General features: G+C 45.6%; 1 protein-coding gene and 1 long non-coding RNA gene across 2 annotated transcripts in view; both read right to left on the bottom strand.

Moving 5' to 3' along the window:
- FSTL1 (follistatin like 1) overlaps nt 1-11,206 on the bottom strand; it is a 43,078-nt gene extending 31,872 nt beyond the window's left edge. The window contains exons 1-2 of the mRNA XM_052666292.1: nt 11,080-11,206; nt 10,919-10,978 (exon numbers count right to left, since the gene is read on the bottom strand). Of these exons, the coding sequence (XP_052522252.1) occupies nt 10,919-10,978; nt 11,080-11,082 (63 nt within the window). The 5' untranslated portion in view covers nt 11,083-11,206. The remainder of the gene's footprint in view (nt 1-10,918; nt 10,979-11,079) is intronic.
- A 333-nt stretch (nt 11,207-11,539) lies between these two features.
- LOC128072506 (uncharacterized) overlaps nt 11,540-27,590 on the bottom strand; it is a 34,897-nt gene continuing 18,846 nt past the window's right edge. Inside the window, exons 4-6 of the long non-coding RNA XR_008202309.1 lie at nt 25,165-25,273; nt 13,714-13,796; nt 11,540-11,617 (exon numbers count right to left, since the gene is read on the bottom strand). This is a non-coding gene — a long non-coding RNA (uncharacterized LOC128072506). The remainder of the gene's footprint in view (nt 11,618-13,713; nt 13,797-25,164; nt 25,274-27,590) is intronic.

Genomic DNA, 27,590 nt, shown 5'->3' with positions numbered 1-27,590 from the left:
CCTGTATTGTTAGCTGGCTAGAAAATCATTTTCTTAGAAGGGTGGAGCAAACAGCAAGCAAGCTGGCTGTCTCCACCTCTGAATGTAGCCAGTTTGGGTCAGAACTGCTGGTAACAGCTTGAGATTTCTAAAGCAGGGCAAACAGCTTGCTCGCTGCACCCCTCAGTCCCAGGACCAATGACCACATGTGAACCAAACCATGTTACATCCACAAATAGACACACCCTCCAGCACCAGGGAGAGTAGTTCCGCCCATCAGTGCTTATCTAGCTGTAAGAAACAGTGCACTAAGCAGAGAAACAAAGAACACGCTGGCATCCGCGAGGGACCTTATAGTGCTCTGTTTGCTTGCATGGAGACACTGATGCCAGTAATGCAGTCTTTTACAGCTCTGAGGCCCCAGAACAGCAAACCAGAGCTGATCTGCTGAGGTATGTGAGTGCAGCCTTCCCTTGCTGCTGGGCCTATGCCTCACCTGTCAGCAGCTACTGTGGCCATCCCAACTTGCTGAGGTTAACAAGCATGAACTCCCTCAACCTAAACAAAGGTGTGCTGCTGGATTTGTTGTTCTTCTTTGTACAATTTGCATTGCCCATGGCTGTACAGATGTGGAGATGCCCTGTTACCACAAGGCAGGAGCAAGCACTCCACAGGCAGCATGAAAGGGCTAGGAAAGGGGTCCGTGCAGACCCCGGGAACCATCTTCTGCAGTCAGTCCTCTTTAATATCTTTATTAAATGATCCGAACGAGGGAACTGAATGCACCCTCAGCAGATGCTCTAGAAGAGTGTAGCTAGCAGGAGCAAACAGCTAATCATCCATCTGTGCTCAGCACTGGTGAGGCAACATCTCAAGGATTATGTTCAGATCTGGACCCCTCACTGCCAGAAAGATATTGAGGCCCCGGAGCATCTCAAGAGGAGGGCAACAGAGCTGGTTAGGAGTCTACAGCACAGGTTTTATGAGGAACAGCTAAAGGAACAGGGATTGTTTAGTCTGAAGAAGAGGAGGCCCAGGGAAAATGTTACTGCTGTCTGTAACTCCCTGAACCAAGGTGGTGGCAAGGTGGGGGGGTCAGCCTCTTCTTTCAGGTAACAGTAATAAGGCAAGAGGGAATGACCTCAGGTTGTGCCAGGGGAGGTTCAGGCTGGGTATGGGAAAAATGTCTTCTCAGGAAGAGTGGTGAGGCATTGGAATGGGCTGCCCAGATAAGAGGTGGAGTCACCATCCCTAGAGGTGCTTAGAAAACACGTAGATGTGGTACTGAGGGAGATGGCTTAGTGGGCACATTGGGGATGGTTTTGTGGTTGGAATACAAGATCACAGAGGTCTTTTCCAACCTTAATGAGCCTATGATTCTATCTGTGGTCCTGCACAGGGTGATAGTTCGGCTTTCCAAAGGCAAGACCGGGACCAATCTTCGCTGCAGACCACACTTTTACTAATGGGGAATACTCACATGGTACAAAAGATCTCTTCTGTCACCACCCACAGATCAAAACTAGACAACTAGAAGCTAGAAATGAGGTGCAACAGCATGAGGATAATTAACCACTGCAACAACATGCCAAACGCAGTGGTATTTTCCATTTGTGGTAATTACTTAATCAAGACTAGATGTATTACAGGACATGCGTTGGAGTCCAGAGCAAATGGAATTAATCACAAGACTGGATATATGGGCTGCATTAGGCAAGAGGACAGAAGATGCAAAGCATAACAGCTCCTTATGGCCTTATCACCTACTAATCAACAGGGAAAAATTGCTCCTTTTAGCATCAGTAGAGTTGGTAGACAGCCATATTTTTAGTAACAAGATATGCTGTTGTTTACACAAAACAGAGACAATACTAAGTTGAGTTTCATCCTGACCTATAATCTGGAATTCTCGAAGCTCTTTATCCTCACCGTGTCAGTAAGCTTGACAGCTCACCGGCTGATAAATTGTCATTATTATTCCCTGTTCATCCAGCCCGAAACTTGTTAGAGTAGCTGATCATCCGCTCCCATGGCAAACAGCACTCACCCTACCTGCAACTTTGGGCACCTCACTGTTTCGTGAACAGATGCTCATGGGGGAGCCTTGCAGAACAGCCTCGAGAAGAGGCTCAGCTGCTGCCTGCTCCCAGTGCAAAAACTCTCATAGCTTCCCGAGAAAAACAGAGATAACATACTGATTAAGATCAGAAGTCAGCAGTTAATATTAAAAAGAAACAGACAAATACGTTTCCTAGTTCTTTTAACAAACACCTTCATATATGACAGACAAGGAAAAAAAAGTGATTTCCATTAGTTGCCATGACAACCAATGGAAATCACTAACCCATTTCTCTCTCATCAGTGTCCTACAGACCAGTCAGGAGCAGCAGGCAAGCATGCCTTGTGCCAGAGCCCAGGCTCATCCACACCGTGTGGCTACAGGGAGCCCTTGCTTACCCTGCCAAAGGCTCATCATTACTGCCTGTCAATGAACTACTTGTTGACAGTTCTGCTCCAAACACTGTCTCCATCTTCCTGGCTATCGCTACTGTTGTTGATAAGGGTAATAATGCTTTGCAATGCCAGCCGCATCTTCCAACTGAGAGCTTTAAACTTTTCTTAAGAGGAATGCATTCAGCCTCATAAACCTTTCTGTGAGGCACAGCACAGCTGCTACTCCTATTTTACAGATGTGAACACTGCAGCTCAGAGGAATTAGATGCTTTGCCCAAAGCCTGTGTATAAATCATGGTGTGATGGTAGCAGCAAGAACAAACAGACCTGGAGAGAGCTGTTTGCATTCTACTTATGCCATAGGCTCTGAACCACATCTGCTCAGAAACGTCTTTAATCTGCCCCCACCAACCCTCTACAGCAAATAAGCAATGATCTGAGAAAAAAAGCAAACAGTTTTGTATGTTTAATGCTAATTTATCACTGACCTTGTGGCTACAGCCAGGACATCCTAACTTACCCCAGGCCCTGGATATAGGCAGCTGCACTGCAGAGCAGCTTGGCAACGATTTGCCAGGACGCATTCATGCCCAGCTGCTCTCCCATCCCCTCAGCTTTCCCATGCACCAAGTCAGAAGCAGCCCCAGGCACTGCAGTGACACCATACGGTTTAGGGCTACATACATACTACTGCCAGACTCAGCATTCACCCATGAAAATCAGAAATCCAGAAGGAACCTGCATCAACTGCAAATTTCGCTCTGCTCTCCCATCCCAGGTCTTGGTTGCTGGAGTTATTGGCAAGTTACCCTACAAAAAGGTTGGTTCTCTGTATGTATGTACATGCATACGCATGCATCAGGTAACAAACCACATCCTGTGCTCCCCAATGAAGCACATGCAGACTCAGTTTCCTCCACAACACAATTTTGCAGCAATGAAAAGTCAAAGAGTGAAGGTTAAACCACAAAGTGCAAAGAGCAGCTACAAGAAGCTGTTCTCCAAGATGTTTCCTACAAATTCATCTCTAGAGGCCAATTGTATTCAATGACTAAGAAGGTACAAACTCCACTCAAAGGGGAATGCTCATGAAATGCCCCTCATGTCCACAGTGAAAGGTGAGCTCACATTGGAGCTTTTCCCTTGGAAAGGGCAGTGAAAGTGTCTTTCTACTCTACCAGTCTTTATTTTTACAAAACAGAAAGGAACACAGTACCTCGTAGGAACCTGATATCTTTTGCTAAACATGGCTGAAACTGGCAGTTGTGTTTAGAAGTTATTTGAGGAGGTTCAAAGGCGCCAGTACACAGAGAATAAAATCACATAAAGCTCTGTTTCTTCAGGCAGCCAGGGAAGAATGTTCTGCTTTGACAGGAGGAAGGGAGCTAGGAGGAGATGAAAAGAGATGGGCCCAGCACAGAGCACAGGGGCCCCATCAACCTGCGATCTATGTGCAACCACACAGGGGAGGCACTGATTATCACCAAGCACAGGGCACAATTAGGTCTGCTGGGACAGAACAACAAGATTAATGGCCTGCTTGTTCGTGGAAAAGGAGCATCAAGATAAACTTAGTGACTTTGAGATACTCCAGAGCACGGTATCATTTTTCACAGAACAGGAAGGGGACATCACATAGCAGGGATGTGTAAGACTGGATTTGCAAGACACTAATGGCTTTGGGTTGTACAAGCAGCAACTAATCCCAGGTCAGACAGCAATACTATGTGGAAGAATCAGTCTGTTCTACGAGTGCTATGAAGGATCCCAAAAGAGCACCTCTGAAAGCACTAACTGCTCCAGCTTGGACTGCAGGGAATAACATCTGCAAGCATGTGTGCAAGGCTTTAATTGTGGGCAGGGCATAAATCAGGTAATTTAAAACAAACAACAAAAAAATAGTACTCCTTCCTCACCCTACTCACTGTCACATCATTCTCTACCAGTGCATTCTGTCCCTAGTCCTGGGGACAGCAGAATGGATCTCCACCAGAAATTGTGCCTCAGTCACCACAGTGGTGCCAGAGAAGAGGTATCAACTGAGGAAGATGAGGTGGACATCACTCAGTGTTTGTCACCTGGGGGCTGGAACAGCCCAGAATTTTTGCCTGACACAGAGTGAGCATGCCATCCTCAGCCGGGAACACCAGGGCTTTTCTGCCAAGTTCAAGCCTCAGCCTCAGATGTGAGCGTTTGGTCTCCTGCCACCTCAATCTTCCAGCCTTCTGGGTTTGAATGAGAGTGCTGCAGAGTGGAGCTGGGTCACAACCTTTTCCGGTTATCCCTGAGGAATTTTACTCACCCAGACAACTAAACGATCCAGACATAATAAAAATCCCCTGAGGCACTCTCTTCTTCCTGCATATAGGAAACGAGACAGTAATTCCAATCCCTCGTATGTCAGCTTCCTCAAACATAAACATGAAAAAGTGGCCAAAACACAAGAGGAAAAGAAAGTCCCTGAGCAGCAAAGAGTACATATGTGAAACATTACATCATGCAGAAGGAAAGAAAGCTCTTGGCTCCAGGCTACGATTACCAGTGCTGAAATGGTAGGGGCTGCTCCAGCACACAGGGGCCCCACAGGCACTGTGCTAGAGATCAATTCCTTGTTGGAAAACAGCAACAAGCTCCAGAAGCAAACCTGGCCCTGTGGCTCTAAGGCTGAGGGCTTCTTAGTCAGGATGTGCCTCCAGCAGAGGCTGACAGCTTTGCTGGCCCATTCTGTCACTCCACTCCTGCTCACCTGTCATCCTAGGCTTTAACTCCCTTTTCTCTTCTCATTGTCTGATTTTTGGGTGGTCCTATGTAGAGCTAAGAGTTGGACTCAATCATTACGGATCACCTCCAACTTAGGATAGTCTATGATTCTCCCCATCCCAGACTGGAAAGGCTTGAGGACAGTACCAGGCTCATCTCTCGGTTCCACCACTGGTACTGCTGCAGCAAGTCCTTTTACTACCTCCCTAGGTCCCCTCACAGATAAAGAACCAAAGAAGTTGTCTCTGGCTGTAAGTAACTTCTGAAGCTATCTTTATTTCTTGCAATCTTTCACTGTGAGGAAAAATCAATTAAGAAATAAGGAGGGAAAGCTCCACCAGCATGCATTCTCCTCAGGCCTCTTGATCTTGTCTATGTCCATCACATAGTATGACAGTACCAAGAGAAAGCAGGTGGAGTTTCATCTCTGAGACAGCATCTGGCAGAGCGCAGCCATGAGAAACTCTACACAGGGATCTGCCCTGTGACAGCCATACAGAGGAGAGCTCCAGCAAGTCTTTCTGTCTCCTTCATATTCATATGTTCATATGCCTCAAAAGTACAGGGAAATGAGCACCCAGTAAGACTAACAGCCTTCAAGCAACAGTTAGTTTCTTCTGCCAAAACGTGTATTTATGTGTCAAACAGTGGAAACATGATCCACCTACAGCTGAGCTAATAAGATACCAAATCCCCACCTATTCAGTCATCCACACCAAACCTCTTGTTCCTTCCAAGCCTGCTTACCCAAAAGGAGCCTCCAGAATTTTTTGAGATTATATTCCCCTTGATGCGCTTCACAAGGGGTGCTGTCTCAAGAAATCCCACACATGCACACTGGAGCACAAAGCTTGCTTTCCATCATCATCATGGCAAACCTGGATCTAAGGGCACTGTCCCAAGCAACTACAGATACACTGTTAAAATGGAGAGGTACGGTGTAACCAATGAGATCTCAGGTTAGAGCAGACAATAAGATTTCATAGATAATTCTGGGTGGCCAGTTTACATGGCAGAGAACAGATGTAATCTTAGGTAACTACCGACTGGTGTCTTCAGCCCAGTGTGTACTGGAACGAAAGGAGCTGCTCACCGAACTGGAGCACATTTCAAAGCAAGCAGAAAGAACATGCTATGCAGTCACTGCTCATGCAGCATTTATCTATGCTTAAACACAGCACTGAAGCCTCCAGGGCAGTTCATTTGCCATTTGTTTCTTTAGACCTATGATGCCTAGAAGTTGCAATCAGAGCCCCACAGAGCATGAGCAAACAAGCCCCTGCTCTAACAAGTTCATACCTAACCTAATACACCAACTGTGGCAGAATCTGCAACCTCTGGGAAAGCTGACGTATATATCCCAGTGTCTGCCACGCAGAGCTGGCTCTGTAAGGTGCTTCACAGCATAACAGCATTCCAGTCTTTTCTTCTGCTAAGCTTGGAGACAATGATTTGAGGGATTAATCTGTCCAGAGAGGTGCTGGTTATTCACGGTGTAGCTCAGACATGCCAGTGCAGCAGAAGCTGACACCTCTGCGAAGGCAGATGCTGCAACCCAGCTATATGAGGCACTTGTGAGAACCCATCTCATTTAGCTTACAGGATGTGTGAGCTAAAGCAGCCTAGTTAACACGAGTCTCGTGAGCCTGAAGAACTCATCTGGCTGAGGTTTGTCATAAACTCTCTTCTGCACAAAGAGAAACATTCCTCAGCTCATGTAATACCATGCAAGAAAGATCAAAGGTGCCTCCATGCCTCCTGATGGGCACGCAGCTGTACCAATAACAGCAGCTGGAGAATGCAACAGGCAAGAAAAGCCTTTCAGCCAACCTTACGTTAATCACCAGCAAGGAATTTGCACCTTGGCAGATAAAGTCATTCACTCAACCACAGTGAATTTGCAGAAAGCAGCTCAAGACCAATGGCAAACTACAGCTCCATCTGCAGAGCAGCATCAGGGCGTCACATGCACCTGAGCACTGCACATCACTCCTGTGTCACAGCTTGCACCACGGATGCTGCTGCTCAGAGGTTATGGTCCCTGTAGAAAGAAACATGAGGCATCTGGCCAGGGAGTTCAACACGAGGTGTCCTAAATGAACTATGTGCTTTATCTGCCAGCACCCAAGCTCTCAAATCATCCACAGCACACCCATTAAAAACCTTAGAAGCACCCTTTCTTTCCACTGCCCTGGACAAAACTATCACAGAGGGTTTACCAATAAATTCCAGAGGGAAACAGACATTTCTTAAAACAATAGCTTGAGGTCCAAATTACAGCTTTGTCCTAGAGCTGTGCAAGTACACCAGGATCTCGGCTGTAATTCATTAAGCGTAATTTATTAAGACAGCAGTTTTTTCGTTTCCATCAGTGCAAGAACGTGGGAAAAGCATAATGAAAGCAAGCTGTTGGTGCTGGCCAGGCCCTGCAAGCAGCCCAATGGGAGGAAGCACACCCAGCTTTATGGAGACCAGCTGAACAACCAGCCCCATATCTCCAGGGCACAGAGGCTCTGTGCTGGAAGAGTGGCACAGGACCCTGGAGGGAGGGGAGTGTGGTTGTCGTTATGTACAGGAGTCAAGCTGGATGAAGAGGAAGAGCTCAGGTGAGTTACACAAACAGAACTTGGCTGGAAACTTGGTCTTTTCTGCCCCCCAACACCTCTTTTCAGCTTTTCGTGTGGAAAGATTATACAGAGGGAAAAGGAGGTGGGGTGAAAAAATTAATCCCAGGGTTACAACAGATGTGCAGTGTTTGCAGCGTGCACTATTAGAAAAGGTTATAAATCTGGTCCCAAATGCTTGTCATCACTGTGCTGCCTGGGGGTTGTAACCCCTCAGATCTGTCAGTAGATCTTCTCATGACAAGAGATCCTGTAGACCGCCTCCTCCAGTCATTTCTGGCCAAAGTGAGCTAAATCAACTCACACTGTTTACAGTATGCCTTCCAAAGGCAGTCTCATTTGGCCAGAAATGGGTTAAGGATAGGTCAGGGGAGTAGCTACAGGTTTTAGGTATTAATCTGAATGAATAGCAAACAGGCAAACGTCCACCCACAGCTTGCATCAATATACCCGTGCTGGCATAAATCTCATCATTAACATTTAAAATTCACGCTGAAAAGCAAGTATCCTGATGGGACATATGATGACACCGGTGTAAGCATGGTGTTCCCACACACCAACCTACAGACCTCCCGGGCCCAGTTCAACAGTGAGCAGACTCCTTTCCAGCACTAACTTGGTAACTGCTCCAGCAGGAAACGTCTGATCGATTGCGTTACAGCCCTACCGATTCACCTGCAATGCATTCATCAGACATTCTGAGCCTCTCCCTTTTCCTCTGTTGTGATGGATGATTCCCCCAGATCACTGTCTGCTCACTAAAGACCCAGCTGAGAACACAACTGCCTCACATCCACAGGACCCCACTGATACCAGCAAATGGCCTCCTCTGACAGTCTGACCCAGGAAGAGACACACAACACACCGCTTGGGGCTGGTGGCTGGCCTCTGGCCGAGGCACACAGTTCACCATCTATTGCTCTTGTGACTATTACTGAACTGGGCCAAGAAAAGCTCCCACATTTTGGCATGTCTCAGATTTTCCAGTCTGCACAAAGTCATGCCAAGAACATCGACTGAAGCAATTTCTTTCTTTCTTTCAAGACTTGAATTATGCACCTAACATTGTAGAAATGAGCCCTGGAACAAAAGCCAGTAATATTCAGATATGGTTTTGCCTACAAATGGATTAGAAGCTCAAGGCTCAGCGTTAATATTCTGAACGTACTGAAAGTTGTTAAGTGCAGATTGCAGCAGGAACAGTAGAAATAGAGCCATCACTTCCAAAATCTAGGAGAGGGGAAACACCACGTGAATCTTGCTAAATGCCAGGGACACAGGGGTGAAATCAAGAACATCTAGAGGGGGCTAACAGCCAAATGTGCCTCTGAATGCGAGCAGCCCACCTTGAAGCACAACCCACTTTCCTCATACAACAAGAAGGTCCCAATATCCCAGGTGGTAGTTCCTGCAAGTTAGCTGGTGCTCACCACCCAGCAGCAAGGGAACCCTAACAGAAAAGCTGTCTGAGGCATCAGTTCTCCCCTCTAAAGTTATTCTGAACTTGAACCAAAACATTCACGGCTTTGACACACGGATCATCATCTCTGAGAGCAGCCAAGTCACTTTTTCTCTCAGAGAATGGTCAGGCACTGGAATAGCTGCCCAGGGAGGTGGTGGAGTCACTGTCTCTGGCAGTGTTCAAGAGGCGTCTGGATGAGGAGCTATGAGATACGGGTTAGAGGCTTATGGTAGCAAGGGTAATGGGAGAACAGTTGGATTAGATGATCTTGTAGGTCTTTTCCAGCCTTGTGATTCTATGATTAATGTATCAGCTCAGGCACCAACCAGCCTTTACAACCAAGTTTTGAGCACAACAGCTCACATTTGTCTTACTCTCAGTTTGTAAATGAGGACACTGACGGTTTGGAAATGTTAGCATGATTATACTTGGGCCACCTTCTAGATTCTCAGAACTGGAGTATAGTAGATGAAAAACAGCTAAAATTTCAACTGAGTCAACACAACTGGTGAAATCAGAAACTAGAGGCCAGACACATCCTTGCCACGTTTCTGCAAATCACTGACTGCAACACACTTCACTCAGAGCCCTGTCACTGCTCCACAGCTGTAGATGTCCCTGTTCATTGCAGAAGAGTTGGACTAGACTCCCTTTAAGGATCTCCTCCAACTCAAATGATTCTGTGACCTTATGGAAGCACTACTGACACTTCCTTTCTTCAGAGGTTTCACTACACTGACCACAACCAGTTAAGGCTTGTTTATGGCTTTATTCCGGCTTTTTCAGGACAGCACACACAAACACCGACTATGTTAGTATGCCATGCCTACAGCAGAAAGTCCCTTACAATGTGACAAGGTACGTGCAGCAGAAACACCGGCCCACCGGCCCACCCTACCGCTTGGTCCCTCAGTTTCCTCGAGGGCTGCAATGGGAGTGGAACGGGGCCAGCGCTCGTGGGGACTCCAATGGGCGCTCCCCATCCCTGCCACAAGGCGGGCAGAGCGGCACGGGGCTGGGAGGCAGAGAAAGGCAACTCTCTGTAGGAAACCAGAAGTGTTTATACATTTTTGCGCGGAGCCAAGCTGCGATGCTGGAGGGCGGGGCCGGCCATCTGGGAGAAATATGTAGGGAGAAAAAATGCGCGCGGGAAGCCGCCCCAGCCCGTCCCCCCCGCCGGGACCGCTTCGCCGAGCAGAGCACGCCCGGCCGCCCCCCCAGCCCAGCTTGTGTTCATTTGCTCCAAATCACTTCCACATTTCCCTGCCACAATTATCAAATATTTTGTTCCTGACCTCACTTTTACGGAGCCTGCAGCGCCGGGAATTCAGGCACCGTTTATTTTCTGTCAACAGACCTTTGGGTTTACGAGTTTGGGGGCTAATGGCTTTCGCTGCCTGAAAAAGGTCATTGCAGTAAGCGAGGGGAAGGGGAAAAAAAAAAAAAGGAAAAAAAAAAAAAAAAAAGAAGAAAGAAAGAAAGAAAGAAGGAAAGGGAGACGGAGCGGCAGGGGGCTCCCAGCCCGCGCCCGGCGCTCTCAGCCCGCAGCCCCCGTCCCGCCGGCCGTCCCCTCCTCGACCCCGCCGCCATCCGGCCCGAGAGAGGCCCGGCGGAGCCCCCCGCCCCGGCCCCCGCCTACCTCCGCTCGCAGCCGGGCGACGGCCAGCAGGGCACAGAGCAGCGGGAGAGTTTTCCAGATCTGCAAGAGAGGAGCGGGGAGGGCTGGCGGTGAGCGCGGGTCGGGAGGGGACACCGCCGCCACCGCCAAACTTCCCGCCGGCTGGCCGGGCGGCCCCTCACCATGCTGCGGGCTGGCGGCACCGGCGGGGCACGAGGAGTCGCGGAGGCGCCTTCTCCGGCTCGCTCAGCAAGGGAAGGGGAAGTCTCCCCCTCGCCCCGACCCGCCAGCCCGCGGCTCCACCCCCGGCCCGACCCCCGCCCCTACCCCCGCCCCGGGCCCGGCCCCGGCCCCTCCTCGGCCCGCCCGCTGCCACCGCGCCGCGGGGCGGGGTGGGATGGCGGCCCCCTGGAGGGGGAAGTGGGCTTCGTCCCGAAGCGGAGTGCCTGGTCCGACCTCGGGCGGGTCGGAGTGTAGCTGTAGGCTGTTATGCAGGGAAGCGGGGAGGTGTACGTAAGTCGTTATGAGAGCCCGTGTCCATACAGCGTTAGCGGAGGGAACAGCGGTCTGCCAGCGCCGTGGGCTGGGCTGTCCCACCTGGAAAGGCTGGCAGTGGTCCTCTGCATGTAAATACCTGTGATCCTTAGTATCTTTAGCTTGAAGTTCCCAGCCCAGCAGCAGGACCTGGCAGCACGGACTGGCTGTCCAATGGAGAAGAGCCTGGTGCAGAAACGAATCGTAGAATCACTCAGGTTGGAAAAAGTCTTAAACATCGAGTCCAGTGAGTTCATAAGTTCAAACCAAAAATCTAATCCTTAATGTCCAAGGAGCATTTGATATATGAACACTCATTTAACCCCTAAAAAGGCCAGTCTCGGCAAATAAAGAAGACGGGCTGTTGGAGTCTGTTAACATTCAGCGCAAAAACAAGGCTTTTAGAAAAAAATAAACTTCAGAATGTGTGACTTTCACATCTTATCTGTTCAAAGTGGGCAAACAGGCCAAATCACTTCTGCTGTTCTTACTGCAGGGCATTTGATCATCTACAGTATATGCTATGCAAAATGTTTATGCAGAATAATGCCTAGGGATGTGGTGTGGTCACTGTCTCTGGAGGTATTCCAGACTGGAGATGTGACACTGAGGGATGTGGTTAGCGGGCATGGTGGGGATGATTTGGGCTTGGACTTGGTGATCTTAGAGGTCTTTTCCAACTTTAATGATCCTATGATTCTAAAACACAGAAATATCTGCTGTTACAGCAAGTGACATCAGTTGTCAAGGGCTGTTCCCTGGGTTTTAAGGTTGGTTGTAACTGAAAGCTGTGCCCTGAGTGCAAGTATGTGCTGTGGAGGATGCTGGTAGGAGGTGCTGGTATGTGCTCCCAGGACCAGAGATAATCCCAGTGCCCTGCTGGAAGGGACAAGCTCTAGAAAAGAGTTATCCTGGATGGGGCTAGCTCTGTGCTGTCTCGCTGTGCTCACTCAAGCCTGGTGGTCTTGCTCTGTTTTGATTTTAGGAGTACGCTTTCATAAAGCATCCCCCCCAGCATGTTCTGATTTTGTCTGAGGGTGGTACTGGCCTGTAAATCCAGCCTAAGAGATGTTAACTATTCCACTGCTGATGCTGAGCAGTGTGGTTCTCAGTGTCTTTTTTTTTTTTTTTTTTTAAACTCACCTTTGTTTTGGATTGATTTGTTGATTCCCTGGATAGGCAGATACATCTGAATTCAGTCATTCTCACAAGTAGCATTAGATCAGGCTTACCCACATATCTGATAAACTGTTTGCTTTTGTTCCAACAAACTTGCTTTTAACATTTTTAAATGTAAACTGCAAAGGAATAATGTATACTAGCTAAGCAATAAGAATTCTGTCAGGAATCACTGCTCTTTCATGATGGAACCCCAAGAAGGGGTCTGAACCAGAAGCACTAGAATAAGGGGTTAGCAAATGCATTCACAGTTCTGGTTTTGAACTGTGGTCGTACTGAAGATGGTGATTCATCATTGCTGGCTATACAACTATATAAAACGCTTCCAGTGAAAAGCTCTTCTATAAGGTTGAATGATGTTTGCCTGAGACTTTGAAGGTTGCAGTGCTCTGGTGGACCAAAAAAAATGGGAACCATTGCTCCATGGAAAAGATATTGTTCTATTACGTACATTAATATTTAATTCCTGCTGACATTCAGTTCCCAGTTACCACCACTTCTATACCAAACATTTTGTTTTACGTACAGGATTGCAAATTTTGGGATACAAACATGTATGCCAAGTGGCTGTGTGACCAAAATAAGGTAACAAGCTGTTGCTTAAGTAGAGCAAATGAATTGTGGACTGATGCTAGTATACATGGGTGGATACATTCTTTGTCATTTAATAAACCAAAGCTTTCTGCATTCTTGGGGCATTGTAAATATCACTCCTTTGGGCTCTCCGGTGCCTAATAAGGATTACTCAAAAGCTGCAGCCTCTCCCTCATTACAGCATGTGCACACATATACACCCAGTGTGACTGTATAAGCCTTGTTTCCTAAGGAAACCCAAGCTAAACTTGTGCCAATAAATTACTTCTGAAGCTCTCGCCCATACCATGATATCACCCTCTCCACATTACTTCATTGCTACCCACCACCCACATCACTCACGTCTCCTTTCTCCACTGCTGTACGAGACACACAGCCATTCACAGAGGCTCTAAGGGATAAATGTCCTTGCAGTGCTGAGCTCAAGTCAATGAGCACCATGCCTGCAGTGTGTTTAGATGGCCATTCAAGTCACTGAGTGGTACGTAAGTGAAAAAGCAGCTTCTTACCCTTAATGTTGGGAAGAGGCAGTGGAGGAAGCCCATTATCACAGGTTCACCACAGCACCGAGACAGTGAGTAAGATTCTCAAACTGCAATAAGATGAAATGGGATAAACCTCCAGCACACGTACACACGTGGGTGAACTACATCAGATTTAATGCTTCTTTGACTCAAAGAGACTAGCTCAGGGAGCTACTTTGCTAACCAAAATAAAACAAAGAGGTAACTGCGGTTAACTGTGATGTGAGGATACATGACACACATTATTTAAGCACCTTTTTTTTTTTTTTTTACAATGATGTTATTTCGTATGTCTGTTTCACTTTCCTGTAATTTGGTGACCTTCCAGGCTGCATTTTGTTAAATACAGTTCTTACATTTGTTTTGTTTTGTTTTGTTTCCCTTCTCTTCTTTGCTCTTGTAATTGTCTTTCTCACTGTGGTTCCTCCATTCTTTGCTCCTGCCTCAGCTGCAGCGTTTCTACTTACTATGATTGCTTAAAGCTCTGTTTCTTTGCAGACCTGATGCAGCTCAGTGCTGTAGTTTTTTCCTCTCTCCCTCAGCAGATGGTCCACATTCTGTAGGTGTTACTGGGGACACTGCCAACCGAAGGGCGCACAAGTCTGGCACTAGCTGACCAAGTGACTTGTATAAAATGCATTCACTAATGGCTAATGCATTTGATGGGCTTTTGGATATTTCATTGTCTAGAGCAGTAAAGTGCCTAACTGCCATTGACAATCTGGCCCTTAGACTTTATCCTTGATATCTCTTATTTAAGGAAAAATTCTTAGGTTTTCTAACCTAAAAGAGGCATAATTTTCTCACATTTTTTACCCAGGACTTAGCACCCAGGTAAGACACACCCAGTATCCAAAGCATGGAAGCATACCCGTGTCCAGCCCATGTAAACACAGCCACTTAGTGTTTGCCACTGCTCCAGACCACAGCTTGGTCAACTATGACTTGCCATTCTTAGCATCTTCTGGACTTGAATTACACTCACATCCAAGTTGTAGAGCAAGAAAGGATCAAAGAATCATATTAAGATCATGTAGCTTCAACTCCCTTGCTATAGGCAGGGACACCTCCCACTAGACCAGGTTGCTCAAAAGCCCCAACCAGCCTGGACTTGAATGCCTCCAAGGGAGGGGGCATCCACAACCTCCCTGGGCAACCTGTTCCAATGTCTCACCATGCTCACCATAACGCGCCATCATTTAGTGAAATGCTCCTGCTTTTGACTCTGCAGTTGTTGAAGAAAGCTGCAGAAATGCCTGGAGCTACTGGAACAGGGTGAAAGGACTTTCTGACCTTCTGACACAGACATCTTGCCTGTATCAGTGACCCTCATAGGACCACAGTACCCCCCAGGAAGTATCAGGTAGGTCACCATGGTCAGTTAAGAAACATAACAAGAACAAATACGAAGTCTTGCACCTGGGAAGACAGAAACAACACAAGGTAGAGAATGCCTACCTGCGTGTGAGGAATCTTTCCTCAAAAGGAGATTTTTCTACTGCAGTGGACAGTTGCTGGCAAAATAGGTCTTGAGAATGGCATCAAGATAAGATAAGTCATCCATCGTGCAGGCTACGTCACAAACCAGCATACAGATACGTACTGCCATGGAGAAACACTTGAAGATGGAGTCCTGACTCATCTCCATACCTACAAATGTTGCGTGCATTTCACAGCACATGCTGTTAAATACCACATTATTCTCCATAAGTGAGGAAACAATCATCACTTCATTCTACTTCTTCCCCGTTATCTTCCTCACTTTGCAGACATGCTTATAGAGAAATTCGTAAGGTCACTTCTGGAAGAGGATATGGTCAAACCCAGGACTTTTCTACAACAGCATGAAATTTCAGCAGCTTTATCTTTCCTGTATCAATGAACTATGTCACGTACTAGACTGTCATTTTCCATGCGATAAGCCTAGGCACACCATTCCCAGCAAGCTACTGCTATGCAGCAAGCAGTTGTTTACCACTGGCAAATCCTGCTTCACACCATTAAGGGCACTTTCACCATTAGCTCAAACAGCAGTGTGTTTGTGCTCGTAAGTGTAGCAGGAAATCAACCCAGGGATGTCTTGAGCTCAGATGTGCATTCTGATCTATCGATTAGAATGCAATGTGCAATGAAACACAGGTCTTCCATGTGCCACGCTCACTTCTCTCACCTACAAAATGCTGTTCTCACACAGGGGCAAGCTTAACGTTTGACAGAGAGATCCTGATGAATTCCCCAGAGAGGTACTAATACCTGCCGTCCCACTGTACAGAAGCAGGCTCCAACCAAAGATCATCACTGGTGGCTTGGCTGTGGAACTTGCAGCTCTGGCCTACCAAATACTAGAGCCAAGAGCCAGAAGGCCTTTCAAGGGTATGTGTTGATTACTCCCCTTCCCATGTTTTTGCAGCCATGCCTTTCTCCCCTCCCTGCAGCATTTAAAACCCCCTCCAGCTCTGCTTCCAACTAAAGCTGAAGAGTTGTTTCATTGCTGAGCAGAGGAGGTACTGTGGAAGAGCCTTTGGACAATGCTTCTTCAGAAAGCAGTCTGCTAGGGAGGACAGTTTGCTCAGGGATATCAGATAAGGATGCTGGTAATTAAGGTGTGCCAGATGTCCCATAGCTGAGGTATCAGAGCGTCTGTGTTAATATGATCTCTACGTAGCATACTGGAGTATCTGTAGACAGGTCCCAGGCAGGGAGAGTATGGAAGCAAAGTTAATGAGCCCGGTGAGATCTGGGATGACCTTGTGTGGAGGTAGTTGTATGTCTCAGCACCATGCAATCCAGTTGTGACAAATGGGAGCTCAGAGACTTGTGGGGTGAACCTCTGCGCAGCAGCTCTGGCTGGAGATGTCTCCTAACTTCAAGGTATCCCCAGCTCATTCAAAAAATAGCTTTAGCATGTCCTGGCTTTCAACACCATTACAGAACTGTCAGAGAATCTCAAACTCACTCCCTGTAGCCAACTGCTCCTTACCCTTACACTATGCTTGTACAAAAACATCTTCTAGACCGCTTGCAGGTCAGGTCTATGGCCCATAGGACAGCTGTTCCAAGGTTCTCCCACCCACACTCTGAGTAACGGTGCTATTTCTCATCTTCAAGCATGGGCAACTTGCTAGCACAGAACATGCTCAAACACGTTCAGCTATTTGTCCCATACCTCAGCAGACCTTGAGATGATTGCTAGAAGATGTTTTAGGAATTTCACTGCATGGGATGTATTCGGGTCGTGTGAGTTGTGCCTGGGTCAGTTGGGGCTGGGTGTGGAACAGCAGTTCTGTGAGTCACTATGCATCTGTGAGATTGGGAGGTGAGGTCTACACAGTCTTATTGAAGTACAGACAGTTGAAGTATTCAGGACACAGATTTGGGGTGGCTGTTCTGGTTGTCCACGAAAAAGCTTGAGAGTTGGCAGGGTGAGTCTGGGCATCTGATCTAGAACACAAACATTACCTCAGGACTCTTATAAAATGACAAACTGTTCTGTTAAGCCAGAAAAATGTGCAATGTGTTAGTAAATACAGCTCACCCTAGAGACCAGCTCTTGTCATTGCTTAGCAATGTTATGAAATCATACATTCCCCTCCCAGCACTGGGCTAAGCAGTGGAAACCAAAGGGTTTTGACTTTCCCCCACACAGAGGCCCAATGCTATCATTCCAGTCCAAGTTATCATTCCCCAGGAGATGATAAGCACCCTCCGCTTTACCACAGAGGTGGCAAATGCAGTTGCTGAGCTCTTGCAAGTCAGGCTATTGCATTATGTTTTAAGAATAGACAAAATGCTTGACTTCAGACATCTGCATTCGAACATTTTGGCCTTAAATTGCTGCAGCCAGGTTGTCCCTGTGGGTCAGGATTTATGCCAGACCTTTTACGTGCAAGAACAGGATAAATAGCTGTACACAAAGCTGTAAAGAAAGCTAATCCAAAAGAAAAGGTCATTGATTTCAATCTGCGTGAGAAAAAGCTTTTGGACTGGAAATGTTAGTGACAAAAGACAAAATGGATAATTTGTTGTTATTGCAAGCTGGACAACTTATCCCAGGAGAGTAGAAATTGGAAGACTGGGACGGAGAGCTCTGATGTTGTGCTACCTTCTCAGGGCCACTGCAGTGCGGCAGAGAGACTGCTGAACTGTTTGATGACATGGCAGAGGGGAAGGCAGATTCCTTTCTGGCAGCACAACAGGCTGTGATAGATGAACAAAAGGAAAGGACAAAAGGTCTGTAAGAGGGCTTGGAAAGGGGGACAGGCAGGTTCCAGCTGAAAGGCACAGATTCACAAGGGCTTGCTCAAGACAGAACACCTGCCTTAACAGTTTTGGCTCCTGTTGGTACCTCTCTTGGTTGCATGTCCCAGCTGAGGAGGAAACGTCATTTGTCTCAACAGGTAGGTGACATATGCTAGGCAGGATGGAGGCATGCTTTATCAGCTCTGTCCCCATGCATATCTGTACATGGGATATGCTAGATCTGGTGAGAATCTCTGGGGCCAGTGTATTAAGAGGCCTTTCACGCTGCCCTGCTCCTCATGAAACTCAAATCTGTCAAAGGCGTGGCTGAGTTTGTGCTGCCCCTGGAAATGACAAATTAACATTAGCTGTGAATCTAAATTCCTTTCAGCCATTTATGGCCTTATCTGAGCCATAGTCCCTGGAAAAGCTGGTCCTGTTTGTCAGTGAGACATTCCAGAGAAAACATCATGTGTTCGTTTCACAAAGTGAAACAAGAGCTTTGTTCTGCGCGCTTCCCCCCCCCTCCCCTTTTCTGAATGAGGCAGTTTTGTCCAGGGATTACAAGCCAATGTTCCAATCCTTCACAGACGTTTCCCATTATCAGCGCTGCCTCTTGTCCTCCAAACCATTTTCCACAAGACTTCTGTAACTTAGGCTGGGAAACAAAGCCAGGAGCTTTGAAGAAAGGACCCTATTCCAGACTGCTGACAACACTGAAAAATGCTGCAGGGTGTAGCTGGGACCACCCAGACTGAAGCACCCTCAGCAGGGGACCAGCTGAAAAAGATGCTAGTGGTGTGAGGAGGCTCACTAAATGCTGTACAGCCATTTAAACAGCTTGGTAAATTAGCTTTGATGAGGTATAATTGCATTGTGCAGAACTAGTTAAAGACTGCTGATAGACAACTGCGACTGATTATTAACCCTGCAGCATGCAGCAGAAAATCTCCTTGTGTTGCATCCCTGAGACCTCCTCACAACCAGTGAGACCCCAATATCTGGGAGGCCAAATTAACGCTGCTGTGGAAAGCTACTGAAGTGCGTTGGAGGAAGGTAAGGAAAAAGTGGGGCTTTTTCTTTGCATTGTTTTTCTCCCCCTCAAAGCAGCATCCTCTTGTCAGAGGAGCTGGACCACCTACTTACTGCACGAACGCAAACAAGTCCCTTCCAAACAGAAACCACCAAATGGCACAGCATCAGGCTCTGTGCCACGGATCCCCCTCCCACTGAGCTCAACTACAGCCGGGTTCATTAGGCTGGATGGGCCCCAGCAGCCTCCTCAGTGTTGCCATGTTTGCACACTCCTTCGGGGTATTCAGAGATACTTTTCTGAAAATTTACAGAGAGATGCAGTAATTTAATCAAAGGTGAGACGCCTCGAATTGATTTCCCAACCTCAGTACAGATCCTGGTGCACATCCCGTTCTTTTAAGCCAGACACTAGTGAACTGAAATAGAGCTGTCAGCCGTTCTGAGAAACTTCCTGAAGCTGGATAGATCTTGAGTTTAAATGGCCTGAATCAATCCCTAAGACACTGGTACTATGGTCTACAGAACACGGAGAATTAGCTTGAATTTAGGCTGTGACTCCAAATTAGGAGTTATGGTCATCATAATATTTCGTGTTCAGTAATTAGCATAAACTCTCTACAACTCTAATGCTGACTGAAAATGCATAAATAACACATTCTTTCTTTCCTACAATTTTTTCCACTTTCATTTCTTTCATGATTGTGAATAAATATGCATTTGACTGCACAGAGACACCCCCTGCTTCTGTTGCCCTGGCCCTGTTCTGATCAGCACAAGGTTCTCTAAAGGCCTCTTCTCTTTATTTTTGAGCGCAGACACAGTAAAAGAAGGAAAACCTGGCAATTTTAGCATAGACTAATGGTGTACTGTTTCACCCAGTTGATTTACTCTCCCCTTTGGGGCTCCTATCTGTTCTTCCTTTTCTTGTAAACATTATACTGCAATGGTAAACAAAATTAAAAACAACTTAGTTACATCGTTCAGTCAGAGCAAAGATCAGGCAATTTCCCTAAAGCCATGGTGATTTTTCTGTGGCTGCCAAGATACGCTGCCCAAGTGAAATCTGTTCTGAACAGATGAGACACTCTGCTAAGGAAGCAATGGATTAGTTGTCAGCTCACACATGTTAAAGTAGAGATACCGGATGCCCAGGGAGAGATATCAGCTTTTGCAACCAAGAAAAAAGAAAAGGGGACATGGAAAAAGCAAAGAAACATTGATGTTTGAAGAAACATGACAGAACTGAAGCAGATAAACTGGGAAAATTCAGATCTGGAGGGATGCATCTGAGAGTGCTAAGACTGAATGGGTGATAAAAGCCATGGAAAGAAAATAATTTTAAAAACGTTATCTGCCCTTCAGTGGGAAGGTGATACCTAGTCATGTAAGAGAGTAAGTAATATAGGAGCGTTTCCTTGGTGTAAGTTACACGACTGCCTGCATGGCATTGTTTTCTTCTCAAAAATTAGTGTTTGTTTGCATTTCAATGTCTTTTAATCACCGCTCCTGGTGGAAAAAATTAGGGTTGAGGTCATAGTATCCTTTCGAGTTGTGGAATGAATATCCAGAAGATCTTTACAAAGCCATCTGCAGGGCACCTTCTACAGTAGCTCTGGACCAGGAATTGCCTCTCTCTTGGAAAGACACTTCTGGTAACACATTTCTTAGGCAGCTTATAGGGAGCCACAATTGCTTTTGCTTCTGGACAGAGGCTCAACTTCTCTGGATCTCAGAGATGCTGGACTGTGCAGACAGCAAGACAGCAGAGGGCACACTGCAGTCAGTCACTGCAGGTACAGGATATCAGAACAGTCTGAGAAAAGATCACACAAAAAGCATGCACAGATGTCTTCTGAGGTGCTGTTCAATGAGAAGATCAATGTCCTGATGGTTTGAAGCATTTCAACTTGGCAACATTCTCACCTGTCCTTTCTGAGTTTTTCAGAACACAGTAAAAAACATTAAAACAACAGCAAATTCCATGCTGTGGTATCAGGTGGATAAGTACCAAGGACAACAGCGAGGCTGGAGCCTTTAGCAAAAGATATTAAGCATCAGTCTTTAAAATAGGCCAACACGAGGAGAGGATGCTATCCGTGTGCCTAGTGTGTCCCACAGATACCTATAGACAGAGGAGGAGTGACTCTGTGCAGGAACAGGCCCTGGAAGCTCCTACTGACAGCATGACCCAGCCTTGTGTTCCCAGTCAGATTTTATTTCTGCCTTGCCTCCTTGTTCCCCATGGCTGGTTTATTTTTCCAGTCCCCTTTTCCCTCTCTCTCAGTCTTGGCCCCTGGTCTTTGTTCACTCAGTCCCCAAAGCATCTGCCTACCTGAGCCCTGAGGCACACTCTCCCTCCTCTCTGGCATTTCCCCAGATACACATTTCCTGCTACCAGTGCCCCTTCTCAAGCTCCTCAGGCAGTCCAAGGTCCCTAAACCTCAGCTGCTTCCAACTTTATCCCTCCACTCCTCCCACAGTCCAGATTCTACCATTTCTATCCTACGTATTCCTGGTCACTCCATGCTACGCAGAGTCACTGCCTTTTCTCTATTTCAGTGTAAGGAAGCTTGTACCAATATAACACCTTTAATTCCTATCTTGTCCTTAACTCTCTGTTCTGCATTGAAGGTAAATGCCCTCCCTTCTCTAAGATGCTTCGGCAACTGACAAAAGCAACCTAGGAGTACAGGAAGGACAGGCTCCCAACCTCCAGCTGTGAATCAAATAGGTAAACTTGTCCACCCTGTGAAGAAACTCATGCTGATGGCTTCTGCCCTCCAAGATGTGAGGTGGCACCTACATACCCACCCAGGGTGCAGGAAGTGCACAGGCAATCTCAGTGGCCTTCAGCTGATAGGATGACACAGATATAAGCCATCAGCTCCATTTTATCATCTCATTGTTGATTACCTTTCAAATAAAAATACTGTTCTTGTTGTAGAAAGGCTGAATTTCAGTGTTTGTGTATTGAAATGTAACAAATCATCTATGTATCCTTGGGAAAAGCAATGGATTATCTCCAGCTGTATTTACATCTTTGGGTCATTTCCCAATGGGAGATGGGAAAGGCTGTGAAACATGGTGGTTGCAGTCTAACATTCCTAATGACAGAAATTAGTATCAACTTACCTTCCTTGCAGACTGATAAGGTTGCACTAAAACTTCCCATCATCTCCAGGCCTTTTAGAGTGAAGAAAACTCAAGCTAAGGCCATTTGTTTCCCTTTCCATACTGCTTGTAAGACTGATCCTGGTTAAAATAAAGGCAGAAAGAAGTGGGCTGTAGCTGAGAAGGCTGAATACAGCAGGGGGAAGAAAAGCTTGTGGCTGAAGAGCTTGGCTATGGCTAGGACAAGAGAAAGGCTGAGAAGGTGGGGACAGACATACTGGACTCTGTCTGAAAACTAACTGATACTTTTCCACTATATTTCCTGCAAAAGAAAAAACATTCCAACAGGCACACTTTTATTCCTTAAAAATGTGGCTGTTGGTGCCAACAAGACAACCCCTCTCTTACAGTGTATTAAAAAACCCCATCAGCTCCCAACTGCTAAAAACTCACCGTTTTTACTGAAATTTTCCGTTCTTGCTCTCTGCCTCAGACATGTACTTCCTTTTAAGTTCTTACAGAAATAGCATCATTGCTTTCTGAAAGAGGACTTGGGAAAAGAATAGTTTTAACAGCACAGACTTGTTTTTCCAACCATTCCAGAAAGGGGTAGAAATTCGGAGAGCTGTAACAAGAGCTTTAGATTACAGAGAGGAGACATCTCCTGCATTCTTTTTTCTTGGATCCTTGAGTGACCATGTCAAGAACTTGTGTTTGAATTTATCAGCACAAATACTAGTCTTTTTGAGCTAACTGATTGCTAACTGCTAAGTGGTAGAAAAAAAACACAGGAGAACCTGGTTAAAAATTGTGGATTCTGATTCCTCTGATTTTACAGAGGAGTTCACACTCCTAAATCTTGGCAGCCCCACACATTCCTTAAGATAAAATAAAAAACTCCTCCCCCTTCCTTTTGTGACTTTCCTCTTTTTCTTTCCATACTTGCAGCAAGACTATGAAATTTGGCAGGATACTTAAATCAGGGTGAGAACTTTTTTTTTTTTTTTTTAATGTAGTCTCATGAAAATCTGTTCAGATTTTGGGTTGAAGTACAAAATGTCACAAGTTTTCACTTCCCATCTGTGATTGGCATAGCACAGCTTGCAGTTCTGGCCACATGCCATAACTCCCTGACAGTTTTACTGCCATGTGCAAGTCCTGGCCCTGTGTCTCATTCTACCACTTTCTAGAGAGCTTTACTCCAGCTGATCTGTTGCCAGCAGAGAAGATGTGGCCAAATGTGATACAGGAAAACTCTAGGATGGCTGACGTCTAGATGCGTATGTATTTTTCCCCAAGCAAAACACTTGTTGGATTACTGGAAAACTGGCCAATGTGGGGAGTTATGGACTAGTGGGTGGACTACAAAGTGGGAGAAGCAGGCTGGACAAGTGGGCTCAAAATATTGTGGTCAACATTTCAAAGTCTACTAAGAAGCCAATTGCAAGTAATATTTCTCAGAGGGTTAATTCTGAGACTGGTTATCATATAACATACCCATCTACACTGTGGAAAAGGGGGTACAGAACACCTTGAAGAGTTCACAGATATCGAAACTCAGAGAGGTGGTGGACGCACTGAAGGGAAGGGCTGCCTTAATAAGCTGGAGAAGCAGGCTGGGAAAAACTGCATGAGGTTCAATATTGATAAAATGGGTGTCTTGAGAAACCCCCAATTCCCAGTGCAGGCTGGATCTCTGCCTAGAAGGCAACTTTGTAGAAAAAGGCCTCGGGCTCCTGATGGACAACAGTTGACAATACCCAGAAGTATGCCTTGGCAGAAATAGGCTAAAAGCATACTAGGCTGCAGAGGCAAGAGAGCAAACTAGGCAAGTGATCGTTCCCTTTTGTCAAGTGCTCATGAGGCTGCATCTGGGACAGTTTCCATTTCTGGTTTTCCCTGGTCATGAGAGATATCAATATACTGAGCTGGGTCCTCCAAGAAGATCGGGTATCTGAAATATGTAGAAAGAGAGGCGAGGGACCTGAATTTTTGGCCTGGAGAAGAGAAGGTTGTGGGGGACTCAATTTCTATCTCAGACTGTAGAAAAGGCTATGAGAAAGTCAGACACTCCATAAAGGACCAGATTGAAAGAGTGAGAGGAAATGAATACAGGTTGCAGCAAAGGAAATTCCAACTAGACTTAACACACACACACAAAATCCCATCAGCAGAGCCAAGGCGAGTGGCTCAGAATTGGGATTTTAGGATTCATTTGAACATTAGCAACCTTATCTAACTTTAGAATTAGGCCTGCTGGGAATAAGGGAATGGATTTGAGACTCAAGCGGTCTCTCCCAAGCTGTCCTCTGATTCTATGAATACAGCAGTAGCAATTCACAAACAACAGGACTGACATTTGCTTGAACTGACCTTCAGGGTTGGAGACTGGCACATGGTTAAGATTGGGTAACCTATAACTCAGAACTACAAAACCTCTCAGCTCCCACTGTCCTGAGCATTCACCTCGTAATTGATTAAAGCATCTTGACTTGCAGAAAGGAAATATAGAGTATTCATCATTCTTCCCTCTTACATGACATCCATTCTGGGTATATGGACCCTCTTGCTCACAAACTCTGCTTCCTCAAATCATTATTGGACACATCTGAGCCCTCCTGTTTAAGTAGTGCATTCTCTGGGAGCTCAACCTGTAGACACCTGTTGGCCAAACCCTTCAAAGACGAGTGCAGCAAGCCTGACGGTAATGGAAGTCCTCACAGAGGAATTCCTTAAATCTCATGAAAGGGCTTGCATTTCTCAGTGTCTTAAGTTACAGACTTTAGGAAACAAAAAAAAAGCCTCAGGAAGCACTGCTACGCATTTAGTGAGCCTGGCCCTCCAGAAGTCACTTGTTTTTTCAAATGGAGATTGAATATGATGTTGATTACCTAGGTATCAAGTATGAGACCTAGAGCGCGCAGTCCTGCTGCCCATCTTTCTGCCCTTGCAAAATCATTTCAATTCTGTTGAGTTGGACCAATAATTAGATGGCAGCTGTCACAGACAAAAACCACAGTTCAGCAATCAAAGGCAAAGTAAAATCCTTACTTCTTTCTTCCAACACCTGAGGCACGTGAATAGCTATTCTTGTTTCGGTGCTTGTTTTGCCCTCTCATGGAAGTGTGGGAAATCTGAGGCCTGCTTCATGCTGAGTTGTCTGAAAAAAAAAAACAGAAAAGTTGGCAAAGTCATTCTTTTGTCCTTGATTCTAGATGGGTCATTTTTTTTTGTTTAAAACTCTGTTTCTTCTTGGAATTAATGGATGTCTAAGTCCTTACAAAATTAAAGGAATCAGACTGATAGTTTTGGTACCACATTAAACACCCAAAGTCTTACGTTGTCTTAGCTGTGGTTGCCCACAGTAGTAATCAGCATTTAATGAAGATAACATTTCAAGCTGCCCTCCCACTGCTCAGTTCATCTACACAGATGTACAGATGTACACATACACGAGGAAATTGGATCCCAGAATCACTTTCTATGTCTCTCTTAAAACTTACTTCCCCATCTTTACATCCCCTCTATAAATAAAAGGGCTTAGATCATAACATATAGTGATATTTGATTCAAAAAAGGGGCAACAGGAGGAGGCAGTGGACAGAAAAGAAAGAGCTCGTTACTGCATTTAAACTCTATTTGTTTCATTTGATGAGCACAACCCCTTGGGTTTAAATGGCCTTCCTGCTGGTGACAGTGTTTCTAAGGCCAGCTCAGAAACTGTAAATCATAATATGTATGATCTTGTATAGCAATTGAGTACATGTCTTCATCAAGTGCATTTTGTTGGCAACTCCATCCATGACAGAGGAGTTGAAAGTCAATGATCTTTAAGGTCTCTTCCAACCTAAGCCATTCTATGATTTTATGAGTCTGTGATCAATAGCAGGCTTCCCAGTTCCTCACAACCCCATGACACATTAATTACACAGGCAGCACATGATGTTCCAGGGACGTCTCCTAAACCACCTTACTCCACTACCTTTTTCTGAAGAACTGCAGGCATGATTCTATACTAAGTGAATACTGTCTTTGTGGTATTTGCCACGGTGCAGGAAAATTTGTAAGCTAACAGGGTAGCTAAACAAGACCTAACTTCTAATGATAAATCACAATTAGAAGGCTGTGGTATCTCTTGTATTGAACGCATCGATTGTCAGCTGCTGCCAATAACACAAAAGATGATTCATTCCTTGAGGTTCTGTTTCCAATTGAGCAACAGCATCTGATATTTCCTTCTACCTGAGCCTTCAAGCCATGACAAAACATTATATTTACTTTTTACTTTCTTTCTGCAAAGCACTATAGTAAAAATGCCCTTACCAATCCTTTTTTTTTTTTTTTCTTTTTTTCTTTCGTTCTTTTTTTTCTGGTTTGTTGTATCCTTTTGGCTAGGAATCACTGTTTCTCCTTATCCTTCAGCCTCAGTCTTGTCTCTGCAGACAATGTTTTTTTCATTCCAAGAGTCTGCAAGAGCCAAGGGAGCTTGTTATTCTTGCACAGGTCAGGCTGCTTTCTTTGTTTCCTTTTAAAATCCAGCACATCCCACACTCTGCTTCGCTTGCTATTTCTAATAATTTATTTGTAGACACTATTCAGTGTTGGACTATCAGATGTATTCCTTCCTCATATTCTTCCTCCATTTTTTCCCTTATTCTGTATGAAATTTCAAGAAGAAAATATACTAAAATAATTTGTCTTCCTCTGATTATTTTTTCACTTGCAGGTTAAATCCTTCTGATTTTAGAATTGTGTACTAATAACTTGGTGGTACAGAATCTTGAGGCTTGTGAAGAACATTCTGGAGGACTGTGATTTGCTTTCAGTCTTAGCCTGCAGTCAAGCATATGACAGAGAAAATTCAGACATAAGAATACAGTTTTGCAGCATTGGCTTCTGTATGCTCATCTGTATGCTACCATCCTCCTATTATTTTAGCTATCTGGAGTGTTATTTTCCTTACTTTTACTATAACTGAGCCTGATTTCAAAGCAACTGCTGTGGAGGTCTTGTCAAAGGTTTAATTGTCAGAATCCCTTCTTAGCCTTCCTCATTTATACCTCCCTTCGGACTGTAAACTGTGCATTTATACTCCTCATAGTATAAATCTTGATAGATATGTCAATATTCCTTGTGCAGATGCTGACTTTGAGGGGGATGTTGCTATTCATTAGCTGTTTTTTTTTTTTTTTCATTTTGAATCAAATCTGATGCTTCCTCTTTCTGCAGCGTGGCCAAAATAATTCAGTTCCTCTGTGTGGATTTGCATTTTGCCATGGCTGAATTTTAGATTGCATTATCTGCCTCTTCTAGGCAATGCTATTAGGTTTTTTTTGTCATGTTTCTCTCTGGGTCTGTCACGCATGACAACGTCATCAAGAGCAACTCCAGCTCTTCACCGTCTTTGTGTTACTTTGTGAATCGTTCAGGGCATACCTCCAGGATAGGCAGTGTTTTTAAGAGGCAGCCGCTTGAAG

This window comes from Tympanuchus pallidicinctus, unplaced genomic scaffold, assembly GCF_026119805.1.
Source record: "Tympanuchus pallidicinctus isolate F22 unplaced genomic scaffold, pur_lepc_1.0 scaffold10, whole genome shotgun sequence".
In the NCBI taxonomy this organism is placed as follows: domain Eukaryota; kingdom Metazoa; phylum Chordata; class Aves; order Galliformes; family Phasianidae; genus Tympanuchus; species Tympanuchus pallidicinctus.
This window is presented reverse-complemented; position numbering and strand designations above follow the sequence as displayed.